The following is a 15,602-nucleotide window of genomic DNA, read 5'->3' on the forward strand; positions in this document are numbered from 1 at the left end:
TCTAGTGTTACTTATTTGAATTTTTCAGCCATAATTCTTATAAATTAATCCACTACGCATTCTATTATTTTCCAGTACCTGGTGTTTCGAAGAGACAAGATATTTCAGTAGACGTTTGACTCTTTTTCATGTTCTTCCTGAATTTCAAACTCTATTTCAAAAACTCCAAAATTTCTAAACTTTTAAACTCGATGCTTTTCTCCTTATTTGGATCCAACCAGAACACTGAAGTATTCTAGTTGGATCCAAAAGTGGTCAAAATAATATGAGAAAGTGGGCTAGATCAGAGTTCGATCTAGCCCACTTTCTTAACTTTTATACACCTGCGGACCGGGGAAAATAGGAGAAATATTTCGCGTACCGGCTGACGGCTAAGACAAAAACATAAACCAATGTAGATAGTATTTCATTTATTAAATCTAATGTTATGAAATTACAATTTTTAGCTAGTGAGACATCTGCTGCTGCTTAGAGGTTATATACGTGTTTGATATACGTGGCTGGAGGGTTGTTTCGGAGAGACGAAGAAATTTCTCGAAAATTTTGGCCGACCGCCAGGAAATTTCCGCGGACCACAGGTTGAAGAACAAGGGGCTAGACAATATAAAAATTTTATTTAAAGATTGGCTATTAAATTATCGTCAGCAATGTTCAGTACTTCATCTCCAGAATATTTTTGTTCTCACTCGGCCTTGTTACTACTTCTTTCAATGATTTTGTGCTGAACGTATCAATGTAGCTCATTAAATTCCTGAATGTCTGTAGTCTATGTGTGTTTTCAGTCTTCGCCTACCGTTCCTTTCGCCATTGTTAATCTCCGCTATCACGGTGTTCACGTTGTGGATGTGTATCAATAACCACTCTGGGATATGATTTCCATCAGCATGTATTAACTGTGGAATTGTTTACCTCTTCAACCGACTCCGTTATGTTGATAGGGCTATGAGAATATCATAACTGTTTCGAAATTAGCTTACAGTCGGTTAATGATGACTCCATTTCCGTTTCATTGTATTTAGTGATAAAAATAAAATATCCTCGTTCAAGTATTCAAAGATTAAATTTTCTCGATGTCCTCGCCATGTAGTCCTGTAAAAATTGCATTTGCAACCTCAGCGATAGGCCTCCGAAGAAAGGCCGTTCCTAGTTCGATTCTAATAACGACCAGAGGAACTTTTCTTAATCCTTTCTTCAAGCGGTTCCAAGGTTATTCTATCTCTAGCACGGAATAGGGAAAAAACTATTCCGCAGAACTCATATTTCACATAATATAATGCTAGAGACGATGAGATGGCGGCAGTTGTCTGTGGTACTCTCCTCCACCGAAAATGCCAATTATAATAATTGATAATCTTAGATCATCTATATTGTGATTGGCTCAGGTTAAAAGTTAGCTTTTAAAAAAATCATCTCCAAAACTTACATAGGACTAAATGGTCTTGCAGCCCTATGTAAGTTTTGGGGATGAAATGTATGGGGATGTAAAGGGAATGAAAGATGTTTTTATAGTTTTTAAGAAAACTCTGTGCGATGAAGATTTAGAAGCAAAATAAAACCTTATTTCACACACACACACCACACACACACACAGAGCTAGAGAAACAACTACTGAACTGCTGCAATAACTGGCATTGCTACCCAGCCTGCTTATATTGAATTTTCCAGACACACAAAGTATGCTTTATTTCCCATTAATTCAAAAGGATTATGTGATTGATCATTTAAATAATAATAATATTAATAATAATAATATATATAAGGTAATTATAGTATATATATCTCTCCCATCAAAGATATGATTTCAGAAATTATAGTGCATCATTGTGGTGTGTTAAGTGCACGTTCTCTTAATGAACTAATAACTCTAATTCTCTAACACCACGATATGCCCTTAGTGTTCAATATTTCAGAAAACGAATTATTTTTGTAACATGCATTGTCATATGTGACCAGGTTAATGGCTCATAAGACCGTACTGCTAAAGGAACCAATCTGTTACATTGCAAACCAGTTCAGAAATACTACCCCATTTGAAATCATTCATGGAAATGGGGTATAAAATGTAAGCAAGAAATAAAGTTAAATTTAAAATTTAAATCCTGGTCAAACAGACTGGGGGTTCCATGACATGCAAGGTCGCTCTCTGTGTAAAAATAATACTCCGAATATCAGAAAGGAAGGAAATACTGGTGGATATTTTGGGCGATGACTTTGCAAGAAACATACAATAATTTTTGGGAGATGGAATGTAACTAGTCTAAATGCTAAATATTCTAAGATAATTCAGGCTGTTATGGTCTCCTAACATACCATAACCACCTTTACCACGAGTTGCCAGAGTCCTGAAAATATTTTAGACGCAAACTTTCTTTGCTTACACTTGGATAAAGAATTAAACGAAATATGTAATCGAGAGATGTTGTGTGTCATTGTTTAAGATCTACTAAGATGACGATTAGAAGATACATCGCCATGGAATGGGTATACCCATTGGAGACCAAGTCCTACGTCCTCTTCTTTTTGCTGATGGCCATGTGAAACGCGCACAGTACAAGAAGGGTGTACAGTACCAAATGAGAAAATTGTTGGACACGTATAAACGTTGGAGTCTGAAGGTTAATTTATTAAAAACCGAGTACCGGGTATTTTGAGTTACAGTTGGGAACTATAAAATCAGGACATGCTTTCAAATATCTTGAGTCGATGAACAATTCCGGCCATGTGATGTGGACAAAACGTTTTGAACAGGACAGGCACAAGAAGCTATTAGAACCATCAATGGTATTTGAAGGAGTCATAAGGAAATTAATATGCTGTATCATTTCATTGTAGAAAGTATGATGAACTATGGATGTGAGTATTGGACATTAACTATCAGCAAGAGGTGAAAGAAGTAGGAGTTGCGTAAATCGATTACTTAAGACGGGGTATGAGGTTACACATATGGATCGTTTGAGTAATGACCAGAACTGAAAGTTGAACAACCTTCTATGCAAAGGCGCGTGCTTTGGATGGTATGAACACGTCCAGAGAATGACAGAAAAACGATGGCCTTTGATATTTATGGAAACAGGATTAGGACTGGATGAATCGTACTGAGTGGGATCTGAGAATAGGCAGCTGCTGACAAGTGGAGAGCTTGAAAGAAGAGAGAAGAAAAGAAGACAATTACACGTTGTTGTGATTGTCTTCTTTTCTTCTCTTTTCTTTCGTGTGGTTTCTTCAATCACAGGAGCATTTAAAGAACTATATAGATCGCATAGATCATCGTTTAAAATCAATTGCGCAGAACTAAAGAATCCAGAATAAAGAATACAGAATAAAGAAAAAAGAATACCACCAGTGATATTAACATCAAAAGAGGAGTGAGACAAGGATGTGTGCTCTCACCACTCCTGTTCAACATATATGCAGAGGTAATCTTTAAAAAAGCATTGGAAGAATGTCCAGAGGGAATCACAATAAATGGAAAGATTGTTAACAACCTACGATATGCAGATGACACCGTGCTAATTGCAGATAACATTATGGATCTCCAAAAATTCGTTGACAGAGTATACATAGAAAGCCAAAGAATGGGAATAAATATAAACATCAACAAGACAAAATACATGATCATCAGCAAACATCCAGCCTCATCAATGAAACTGACACTCAATGGGAAAAATATTGATCAAGTGTCAAGATATAAATATCTTGGTTGCTGGCTTAATGAACGGTGGGATCCAGAAATAGATATAAAGACAAGGATTGAAGTTGCACGGCAGTCCTTCATGAAAATGAGAACACTATTCTGCAATAAAGACCTAAACATGGAAGTCAGATGCCGAATGCTGAAATGCTACGTGTGGTCTATTCTGCTCTATGGAGTTGAAACATGGACATTGAAGGCGACAACCATCAAGAAAATCGAAGCCTTTGAGATGTGGCTATACAGAAGAATGCTAAAGATATCATGGACAGAAAAAATTACCAATGAAGATGTCTTAAAATCCATTGCAAAGCTAAACTTCTTGTACAAATAATCAAGAAACGAAAAACATCATATCTTGGATACATCATGAGAAACAGCAAATACCAACTTCTACAAACTATTTTGGTAGGAAGAATTGATGGCAAAGGAACTAGAGGAAGAAAAAGAATATCATGGTTTGACAACATCAAGACGTGGACAGGAAAGAGCAGTGCACAACTGCTCAGATTAACACAAGATCGCAGTTTGTTCGCCAAGATGGTCGCTGACCTTCGATAGAAGATAGCACAATAAGAAGAAGAAAGAATAAAGGTCAAGAAAGATACATATTCCCAATTCATTGTCAAATTAGACATCTATTCATATTACGAAATATATATACTCACCACTGGATTTTCTTTCCTTGACTTGATAACTGCCCTACAGGAATCTGTCAATTCTGTTATAGGATTTCTCATTTCGTTTTTAAAAATTAACTTTATTTCGCGCATCAGTATAAACACTTTGGAGAGCTCCGGAAATGAAACTGCAAAATTTAAAAACAACACAGTAAAACATGAAACAGAGTAGAACAAGATTACACATGGTATTCCTAATTATGCAAAGTGCAAACAAAAAAGATGGCGATTTATTCAATTATGTTATTGCAGGTAATGATTCAATGTTTCAGCATAGCAACGAAGCAAAATAAACATTAATTTAAAATATTCGTTTCTCCCTGCCAGCATTCTGCTAATTAGGGTCAGTAAAAAATCTGCTAAACCCTCTTATTACTTTATAGATAGGAGGCCAGATTGCCTTAGCTCTAACTTTTTGGAAATTGAGTGGGCAGTTCAATCTCCACCGATAGCCAATCAGAGATAATTCGCCCAAGATTCTCACTATCATTACGCGGCACCCAGTGAATAGAGCAACCTTAGCACCGTGTGTTATTATCTGAAATACTATGGTTCTCGAGTCGATTTTTTTGAGTTTACGGGACGAAAAACCTAGCTTCCCGTAGACAAGCAATGTAGCTTGCCAGTGCCAGAGATCAGTTACCTTGAAATATGGACGAAGAAAGGCATAAACGTTCTTGTACTCGGCGACTAGAGTTGAACTTTGAGTAGCCTAGCACTGTGGAGGCAAACGCCACTTCCACCAAAATAAATAGTCCATTATACTTAATATTCAATGAATAAAAATTATATCGGTTTACTTCAGATGGTGTATATGAAGTTACCCATATGGCTCGTATGAGAAATGCTTATATTTGAACAGAGCTGAAAGTTCAACAACCTGTTATGCCCTGTATAGAGGCATGTGCTTGGGATGGTGTGAACGCGTTTTTCTTGACATCTGGGTACTGCCATTCATTTGTCATTCAGAAACGCTTATGCAGAGTTGCCAGTTTTTCCTTTCAATCTTTATCGCGTTTTATCATTTGATATTTCGACTGAAGTAACTACGACTCTGATAGAAACTAATTTTCCTTCCTAACTATGTTTTCTACCAAACCGATTGAGCTGATTTGCGGTGTGAAATTCCTGCATTTTCGATAATGAGAGGGAGAACGGGAAATTTACAACACAGCGTAAGTGTTGCAGAATTGTGACATCACTGTGAAATGGCGACAATATCGGGAACGTGAGAATCAGCAGTGATATTAAACCGTTGTGTTAAGAGTATGTGTGTGTGTGTGTGTGTGTGTGTGTGTGTGTGTGTGTGTGTGTGTGTGTGTGTGTGTGTGTGTGTGTGTGTGTGTGTGTATATATATAGAGAGAGAGTTTTTTACCTTGGGTATAATATATGTTAAAGATAAAGTTATTTTAAATATAAACCTGTTTTTTTACTCCATTTTCCAAGTAAGCAAACAAACAAGTCAGTCAAGTTTTCGCCTGCAAGCGTTGCAAGTCTAGCTGACCCTGCACATAGTGCAAGTCCAAGGCAACACGTGGTAAAGGTAGAATAAGCTCTGATCACTACTCTTAATATTTACCCTTAATGCAAAGCACATCTCCTGGAGGAGATGTATGATGCTATGTATTAAAGGCAAAGGGCAACTACCCAGACCTGTTTCGACCTTTATTGAGGTCTCATCAGTGGGAGCCAGGCTAAGAAATACTAAGTTTTTAGTAATACAGAGCTTATAAATATTTTACCAACACCAGTTACCATAAGGTGCTTTGACCTTATTAAATAAAAATCTCAGGATGAGAGATATGTGTAGAGGTTTTTTTTTTTTTTATCTTGGGTATAATATATGTTAAAGATACCGAGTTATTTTAAATATAAACCTGTTTTTTTTTTACTTCATTTTCCAAGGAAGTAAACAGACAAGTCAGTCAAGTGTGCGCTTGCAAGTGTTGCAAGTCTAGCTGAACCTGCACGTAGTGCAAGTTCAAGGCAACTCGTTGTAAAGGTAGAATAAGCTCTGATCACTATTCTTAATATTTACTCTTAATGCAAAGCACATCTCCTGAAGGAGATGTATGTATTAAAGGCAATGGGCCACTATCCAGACCAGTTTCGACCTTTATGAGGTCTCATCAGTGGGAGCCAGGCTAAGTTTTAAGTAATACAGAGCTTATAAATATAAGCTCTGTATTACTAAAGAAATACTAAGTTAAGTAATACATAGCTTATAAATATTTTACCAACACAAGTTATCATAAGGTGCTTTGACCTTATTAAATAAAAATCTTAGGATGAGAGATAGATGTAGAAAGTTTTTTACCTTGGATATAATATATGCTAAAGATACCAAGTTATTGGCTCCCACTGATGAGACCTCAATAAAGGTCGAAACCGATCTGGGTAGTGGCCCCTTGCCTTTAATACATAGTATCATACATCGCCAGGAGATGTACTTTGCATTAAGGGTAAATATTAAGAATAGTGATCAGAGCTTATTCTACCTTTACCAGGAGTTGCCTTGGACTTGCACTACGTGCAGGGTCAGCTAGACTTGCAACACTTGCAGGCGCAAACTTGACTGACTTTTCTGTTTGCTTACTTGGAAAATGGAGTAAAAAAAACAGGTTTATATTTAAAATAACTTGGTATATATATAATTATCTTCGCTTTGTAATGCTAGTAGGTTAGTGTTTAAAGTATTGATTATAGCTCTTTAAGCTTGAATCATTTCAGTACTGTGACTTTGTGAAAGAAGAGGAATGGTGTGTATTTGACATAAACAGAACTACGGATAGAGTTTAAAGTCAGTGACAAAAGATTGTCAACATATAAAATGAGGACAGGTGTAAACACAGAGTCCTAAGACAGCACTGGAAAAATCTGATGAGACGATAGCATCTGGCAAGACATTCAATGAACAAATAGAGAGAAGCTAGCAACCTAATCATAGAGGACAGGAGGGAATCCATACGATGGTGGGTTGGAAAGAAAAATATATGGTGTAGGAATCGAGCCTTTGCGAGCTAATACAGCTTGCAGAGGCTCAAGATGTACGAATGTTAATTATTTAGCACAAAGTTATAATGCATATATAAAGATACTAACCAGATTCTTGGACTCATTATTATGAGTAATGATGACAGCATTACTCGGAGATCCTTTTGGCAAAAAATAAGAGAAAGAATATTATAGGTATGCCATGGTACAGTGATAGATTTGTCATGGTTGTTTATACAAATTTTTGGAGAATTGGACATGGGAATGAGAAATGAAAGCCCTCATACCATTGATAATAATTTCAGTTATTTAGTCGGAGTAGATAGATAATTGAATCAGAAAATCGGAAAGAATAATTTCACCATAAAAGACGGGTATAGAAATCTTTGCCGTGTGATCCAAATTGGAACCGTTGTAGTGTTATAGAACACGAGGCTGAGATTTCCCAGGACAAACTCGATATGTAGAAAAAACAAGGACAAGATTATGGTAGGCGAAGTCAAAAGGAGACTAATACCTGTTCTGTGTTTGAAGGTAGAGCTGGTAGAGAAGGTAGAAGGTAGAGAAAGAAGTACAGAGTATTCGGAGAAAGATTGATGGCAATTATCTGTTATACAATTATTTGTGTTATCATTACATCACACAATATCATTACACACGAGAAGCAGCGTGGACTTGCAAACATAATTCTTATACAGGGAACACCTAGTCTCCTCTCCAGGCACTGTCTTGCACTGCCCTTAGGAACTGCTATACACGGACTCCTTCCATTCCTGATCTTATAGAGTCGAAAAGTTTCTTCTACCAGGAAGCAACTTTTCTGTTCTAGCCTTCAATGAGGGAAGTTGCGAAACTCTGGGTAATTACCATGTGGAAGGCAGGCCCAACAAAGCCATCACCCACACTGGATGTGCAAAGAAAGGAAAGAGACAGAGGACAGAGACTGGAAGATGTAGAAATAAACCATAGAAATGAAATATGTCGACAGTCACTTCATGTTTTTCAGAAAACAGAGCGGTAGTGATTCACCAAGAGGTGAAAGTAATCTACCGCCTAGACTTTAAGTTGCCATTTCCTTCAACTAGGGAAGATGTGCATTTAAGACAGTATTAATCAGTGACTCATTTGTGGAAATAGGCTGAACCATGAGAAGCTGGGATTTACAAGGCAGGATTTACCAGGTTATTAGGGGCCTAAATAATAAAACTGCAAACAATGTTTTGTGAACATCATGTTGCAAACTACATGTTTCAATTTCAACAAGTCTTTCGAATTTGAACAAATAAGTGAACTTTTCATGCATTATATCTGACTTGGCCAATTTTTCATTTTTTTTCACTCAAAGAAATGTTTTAGGAAATTATTATAGTTTTCTAGTTTGAGAGTAGTCCACCTAATAGAACCATGAAAAAAATTGGACCATGAAAGAAAGCATGAAATAAATTCCATATTTGGACTGTAAACCAAGTTCTTTGATTATCTCACCTTAGTCGTCCAAATTACAATACTAAATTTACGGTAATTTTACAAACTTTCTTCTTGGGATTGATTTAAAAAATAGGGAAAAACAAATATGAGTGACCAAACTGCTTTCATCAGATTTGGGAGAAAACTAAATAAGCATTTCTAAAAAGGAAATGCCGCATGGCACTTCACTACCTACCCAAATCTAACATAACATGACACAGCCAGTTACGTTTTCTATCTAAAAGATGTTATTAATAATCAATTATGTGCTTGAGGGTAACCATTCATAATTTTTTAAAAAAATTGCTTAAATTAATAAGTAAAGTTACAAAAATCAACTTACGTGCAAAGAGGAAAAGAAAAGGAGAATTGGTTCTGAAAAGAACCCTGACTGATTTCATGAGCGAATCGTTGGGATTACTTTGAACATCTGTTTTGATACCAAATGCAGCTCTTCCAATCACATCCATGGTCAGGCCCTGATAGAGAGGATATATGTCAAAAGATTCTTTGTTGTTTGCTTTCATCTTTATGTTTTGCAGGAGAACTTCTATGGCATCCATGATTATTGGAGACATCTTTAAAGGAAGCGTTTCAATGCATTAGACACAGTCAGTTCTTATTGATCAAACAATGGCAAGTATAATAAGATTTATAACTTAAAAGTAATCAGTCAGGGCACCATTAGTGGAAATACTTTCACTAGCATGTCAAATAAATTAGCTGAACCCTTTTATTCTCTAATAATGAGTAGGTGAGTCGGTCATCTCATTATTCCTATACTTAACCGGATATGTTATTGTCTGAAATAGTGTGGGTACCACGGTCGATTTTGTTGAGTTAAAGGAAAAGAAAACTGGAGTTTTATGAAAAATAATCCCGCTTGCCAGTGTTAGAAATCGATTAACTCGAAAACCAGTCGAAGCAAGACTTAGAAAGAGTTCCTCTAATTACACTCTAATTTAGTTTATCTTTGGGCGACTTTGCACAAGGATGCAAACGTCACTTCCACTGAGCTACACAGTCCAATTTCACTAAGATGTATTAGTTTCAAAATACATGGGTGCAAAGCCGATTGGCTAATGATGAACTCTTAAAAAGCAGTAACAATATTTGAAAATTTCGTTGAGAAAATTAATTAGAGCTCATCATCACATCGACTTTACTCTTGACTTTACTTTTTTGTTCCCATATAGGGAGTAGGTGATGCCTTTTTTTTCCCTATCTAACTTTTGGAGACTGAGTGGGCAGTTCAATCTGCACTGGTGGCCAATCAGAGATAACTAGTCCAAGGCTATCACTAATTAACTGGCATGCAGTGAAGAAGGTGGCTGGTAAGTGCCGCCATCTAGTAGTCCCTAACCCTAACACAATATTTTATTTTTAATGTCTGAAAATAGTGCGAGTTCGACGGCCGATTTTCTTGAGTTTATGGGACGAAAAAACCGATTTTCTGGGAGGCAAAAACCTGCTAGCCCATGCCAGAGATCGACTAACTCTGAAACCAGTCGAGAAAAGGCTTAGAAAAAGTTCCTCTAGTCGGTGACTAGATTCGAACGCCTTTCGTCATCTAATGGATATGAGACAAACAAGGTTTTGAACTCTCCATTAGAATTTTCTTTTAGAAACTTCTTTTGCTAGCACAACAAATAATTAGTTATTTCTTATTATTTCCAATCATTCAAAACTTTAGACTATATGATATGTTTAGGTGAGTGTACAACTCCACATGGCTTTTTCATGAATCATATCCTCCCTTTTGATGTTTTGCATGGCCCTTTTGTGTTCTCATGATACCAAGATTCTATTATCAGTTCGGGGTTTATGTGAACGAGATGTTTACAGATAACTCAAACAAGGTCAATAGGCAGCATTAGAAAATTTTTTAAAATGATTAATTACAGGATATCAGTTTCCCCACTTTTTTTAAAATAATTAAATTGAATTGAGGTATGAAGTTATGGATTTATATATCAACTTTTAATCAGAATAACTGAGTAAAGTTTCATTGTGGAAACCACAACAACAACACACGTTTGTTCATTTAAGTTACAAATGCATATTTTATATTGCTGAAATATTAAATCACCAAATGCTTAGCCACATTTTAATTCCAAACTGATGAACAAATATACTACGCTGTTGGATACATCTACAGATATTGTCACTATTTAATTCATTTGTACTTTATTGATTTCAAAAGACACAATTACATTATTAGCTATCACATCTGTCTTTTTTTTTTTCGTTTTCCTAATGGAATAGTATGTGTTGTCAAGTTTTGAAAAGAAAAAGTTTCGATTGCCAGTCACATGTTTTTAAATTTTTATCATGTACAAATGTTTGCAAAGAAAAGAAAAATGTACCTTCTCTTTATTTTTCAAAACAGCATAAAAGTTTTCTGTCTATTTCTTCATGTTACCTTGTATGAACATTAATTTATCCTGTCTTCTCACTCCCCAAAATTTCTATTTGTGTTATCTGCACAGTACGATACCTTTTTATTTTTACCTTTAGTCAGTGGGAGCCAGACCAAATAATGTTAAGGTTGAAGTAATGCAGAGCTTAAAACTTTTGCAAAGATGACTCACAGACATGTTTTTGCACGCTGGTAGATTTGATGTTGTGTGAGCTTATCTTACTTTGTGACATCGTGGGCCAAACTTTATCTCTGTGGCTCAAATTCATCCAAAGGGAGATGAGTGAGCACACCATTTGCGGATATCTTTTAGTGATGTCACCTCAAAGTGATAACCAATGAAATGAGTGAGCTAGCCATTTGTGGATGTCCAAAATTGTTGGAATGGAAAGTATCATTTTTGAAGGAATGGTTAGGGTAAGGATCAGGTAAACAGTACTATAAGGAAAAACACTCAAGTTGAGTGCCTTTTCAGTTATAGCAATTCGTTCATCCAGTGCAGCTGTCATATTGTGTTGTGGCGTTTTGTGTCCAGTAAAGTAAAATAATGGATGAGCCACAAAAGTCTTTGAAATTTTCTTTCTTCAGGAAAATATCATGAGACAAAACTCTTCACATAGCTCGAAAAGGATGGAAACCTGTTATTATTTTAGAAGATACGTATATATTGTGATGTATTTATCCAGGACCACTACAGAAAAGTTACATAGGAAGTGGTCTGATATCCTCGGCGACTTGCAAAGAAGAGTTAACTATGAAATGGACCTTGGTAACTTATATTCTGAAATGCCAAGATGAGGACCTAATGCTTGGCGATTCAGGTGCTGGTGGATGTAAAGTTTTCCCTATTAGTTTTGAAGAAGCTGAGAGATTTTCAGCAAAAATGTACGACATTGATAATCATTTACTATTTTTGGAAATTGAATTAGCAGCAATTCGTATGATGGGGAAATTTATCGCTAATCATCTAAATTCATCTATGGTAAAATTAGACTTTCAAGATTTTATTCAATTAGATAAAGATTCTTTATTTTGGGATATTTACGAACATTTCACAAAAACTGCTTGTGCTTTTGACAAAAGAACACACAGAAAGTTTAGTGAGGCAAAGTGTCATTTCCAGACTGATGCAATATCAAATGTATGGGGCTGTACTTACTTTGGTATCTATTCTAAAAACCCTTTGGCATGACCAACTATTTTGATGTAATGTAACCAAGAAACAGTGAGTAACGAACATTTTCTTTACTGAAATCTTTGGAAAGCGGTAAGAGTGTAAACTAAATATTATGAAATATTTTTAGGTAATTACAATTTTCGAATTTTTTTCTTTGTAAATAATAATATTTCAGCAAAATAAAAAAAGTAAACGAACAAATATGTGTGTTGTGTTTTCCACAGTGAAATTTTTACTCAGTTATTCAGTTTAGAATTTGATATTTAAATCCATAGCTTTATACCATAATGCAATTCTATTTAATTTTAGTAAAAAATCACTACTGTGAAATTAATGCCAGGAATTAGGGGGAAATGCCAACAAGTGAGGTAAACTGATATCCTGTAATTAGTTATTTTAGAATTGTCGAATTCGAGAATGTGATAATTAAATAATTATCACATTCTCGAAAATCCAACCTCTTAGAATTTGGTGATTTTTTTTTTTTTTTTTTTTTTTTTTTTTTTTTTTTTTTTTTACGGAGATAGCAAATAATTTAACCCAAAAACATGATTTAAACCATTAAAAGTTTGGTATAGAAATAAGGTTTGTATTCTGCAGATACACAAATACAAATTTTGGCTTTCCCCACACAAAGGAAGATGAAAACACATCAATAGCATATCCACCAGCATGCAAAAACATGTCTGTCAGTCATCTGCATGAAAGTTTCATTTTTGAAGGAACGGTCAGGGTAGGGGAAGGTAAGGGTGAACAGAACCATAAGGAAAAACAATCGAGTCGAGTGACTTTGGACTAAAGGCAATCGTTCATCCACTGCAGCTATTGTATTGTGTTGTGGTGTTTTGCATCTTGTTTCAAAGAATTTTGTGGTACACACATTATTTTTACTTTACGTAAAAATAATGTGTGAGCCACAAAATTCTTTGAAAGTTTCTTTGTGAAAAGTTGTAATTGTTTAGAATTTTGTAACAGAAAGTTAACATAAATATCAGATCATAGCTAATAATCAGTGAAATAATAATAATACATAACTATTTATTTGTGGTGCCAAGTAATGCAAGAAGAATGAAGGAAAATGCATATGAAAAATCTACAGTAGGTGAAAAATATGAATTTTCAGTTATCATTGGTATAAGTGATGTAAACTTTCTTTTGAATAAGACTTCAAATTTATTTCCTAAAGAAATTTGTATTTCTGATGGAATTATTGTAAGACATGCATTGACAAATTCACCTGGTAGTTGGAAAGAATTACCTGAAAGAGTTAAGAAACAGAATTCTTGGTTAATAAAATATAACCATCAGTAACTGGGAAATTGATTCACTCTCTCTTGACAAAGTAAGAGAATGGATAATAGAATCAACATGCAAATATCAAATATTGCTAGCCAAAGGAAGAGAAAAATCAAAAACATTAACGAAGTTAACCACCTTACTGGCCATTATGGATCAAATACGCATCCTTATATGCTTCGTATCCATCATATATTTCAATATAATATCGATGGTATTATAATTTTAATATTTACTTCGCATCCATGATAAACTGGATGTATATATACTACTTGACCAGTAGCGTGGTTAATAGGGAGATCTGTTCTTGATTTAAATGAAATTGGATGCCAAAAACATGAAAACATTAACGTGTACTTTTAAATACTTTTGGAAACATACTGAAAGATTCTGTGCTTATCATAATGCCCAAAAATATATGTATTGGTTTTAAAAAAATAAAAATGTAACCCTTAATTTTACTACAGTAACAAGTTCCCAAGAACAGAAATGAATAAACTTTCACTCAAGTGTGGGAAATTATACTCAATGACTGCTAATGCTACAATAATAGTAAGGAACTAAAATGGAATGCACTTTTCACTTTATTTAATTATTGAATGTTAGATTAAAAAAAGACATTGTAAATAATATTGCAGTGAAATAAAATGTGTAAACTTAAATGAACAACTGGGTGCCATTGATGTGTTATGCATATTTAAGTAAGGCCATATATATATATATATATATATATATTTTTTTTTTTTTGAATTCACACTCAATTTAATTATTTATTTATTTCACCAGACTAGAAGAAAACACTTGTACTAAATTCTAACAGCACGACTGTTAGAATTTGATTATTTTACAGAGAGACAGTAGATATTTTAACCCATCACATAACTAAATCCCTTGAAAAGTTTGGTATAGAAAATAAAAAAGGTATCATACTATGCAGATAACACAAATACAAATTTGGGGGAGTGAGAAGACAGGATAAATTAATGTTCATACATGGAATCGAAGGTAAAATTCATAGTCAGAGAAGGACAATGAGTTATTTATTAATTTCTTTTTTGCTCAGTTATTCTTATTAGAATTATATGTATTGGTTTAAAAAAATAAAAATGTAAGCATTAATTTTTCTACAGTAACAAATTCCCACGATGGGACCAAATGAATAAAGTTTCATAGGTTTGTGTCGCTTTTATGAAAATCGTGAGAATAACAGATAGAAACCTATAAGAAATTAACTATAACCTTTGACAAGAAAAACGTGAAAGAAAAAAACCAGTAGCACTGATATTCCAATAGTTAATTATTTTAGAAAATGTGAACATGATAGGAAAAAAAAGTGTGTGTGTGTGTGTGTGTTACAGTGTTTTGTGAATCCCATAAAGTAAAAACAAACTCGTCTCATTTGTCAGAATTCATACTCTATCACCCAGAATTCCAAAAACGAAGTCACACATATGCTCGACAAAACGTCGTTTCCACTTCAACTGTATGATGTCATTTTGGGCAGAAACCATGGGAAAACATAGCGTTAGGCAAAGTATGAATGAAATTAATCAAGAGTTCGAAACTGACAGAAATCTAAAAGAAGAAATAGTCAACTAGATTTCAGGTTACAGTATTTACAGAAATTTCGTTCTTTCAACCCACGTATTTTACATGTGTATCTTGTGCTGTGAATATAAGGTTATAATTCAACTATTTTGGAATATCTATTCGCATTCAGGAGAGCCATTCTGGAGACACTGTAAGTTAATTTAAATTATCATTAGAAACTTCTAGACTACATACAAAATTTCTTGTAATCCAATGAGGCTCCATTTATTTTATTTTTTAAATGCCGTTTGGTTTTTCTCTTGACTGTAAACTAAAAATCCAATACC

The 15,602-nt window shown here is 34.6% G+C and overlaps 1 protein-coding gene across 1 annotated transcript in view; it reads right to left on the reverse strand.

Moving 5' to 3' along the window:
* Positions 1-15,602, reverse strand: part of LOC150107146 (cytochrome P450 3A24-like) — a 61,082-nt gene that overhangs the window by 21,695 nt on the left and 23,785 nt on the right. The window contains exons 6-7 of the mRNA XM_090391028.1: positions 9,177-9,411; positions 4,360-4,499 (exon numbers count right to left, since the gene is read on the reverse strand). Of these exons, the coding sequence (XP_090247154.1) occupies positions 4,360-4,499; positions 9,177-9,411 (375 nt within the window). The remainder of the gene's footprint in view (positions 1-4,359; positions 4,500-9,176; positions 9,412-15,602) is intronic.

The sequence above is a fragment of the Typopeltis vanoorti genome, chromosome 4 (genome assembly GCF_054136105.1).
Source record: "Typopeltis vanoorti isolate ZY-2024b chromosome 4, IOZ_Tvanoo_1.0, whole genome shotgun sequence".
Lineage (NCBI taxonomy): Eukaryota > Metazoa > Arthropoda > Arachnida > Uropygi > Thelyphonidae > Typopeltis > Typopeltis vanoorti.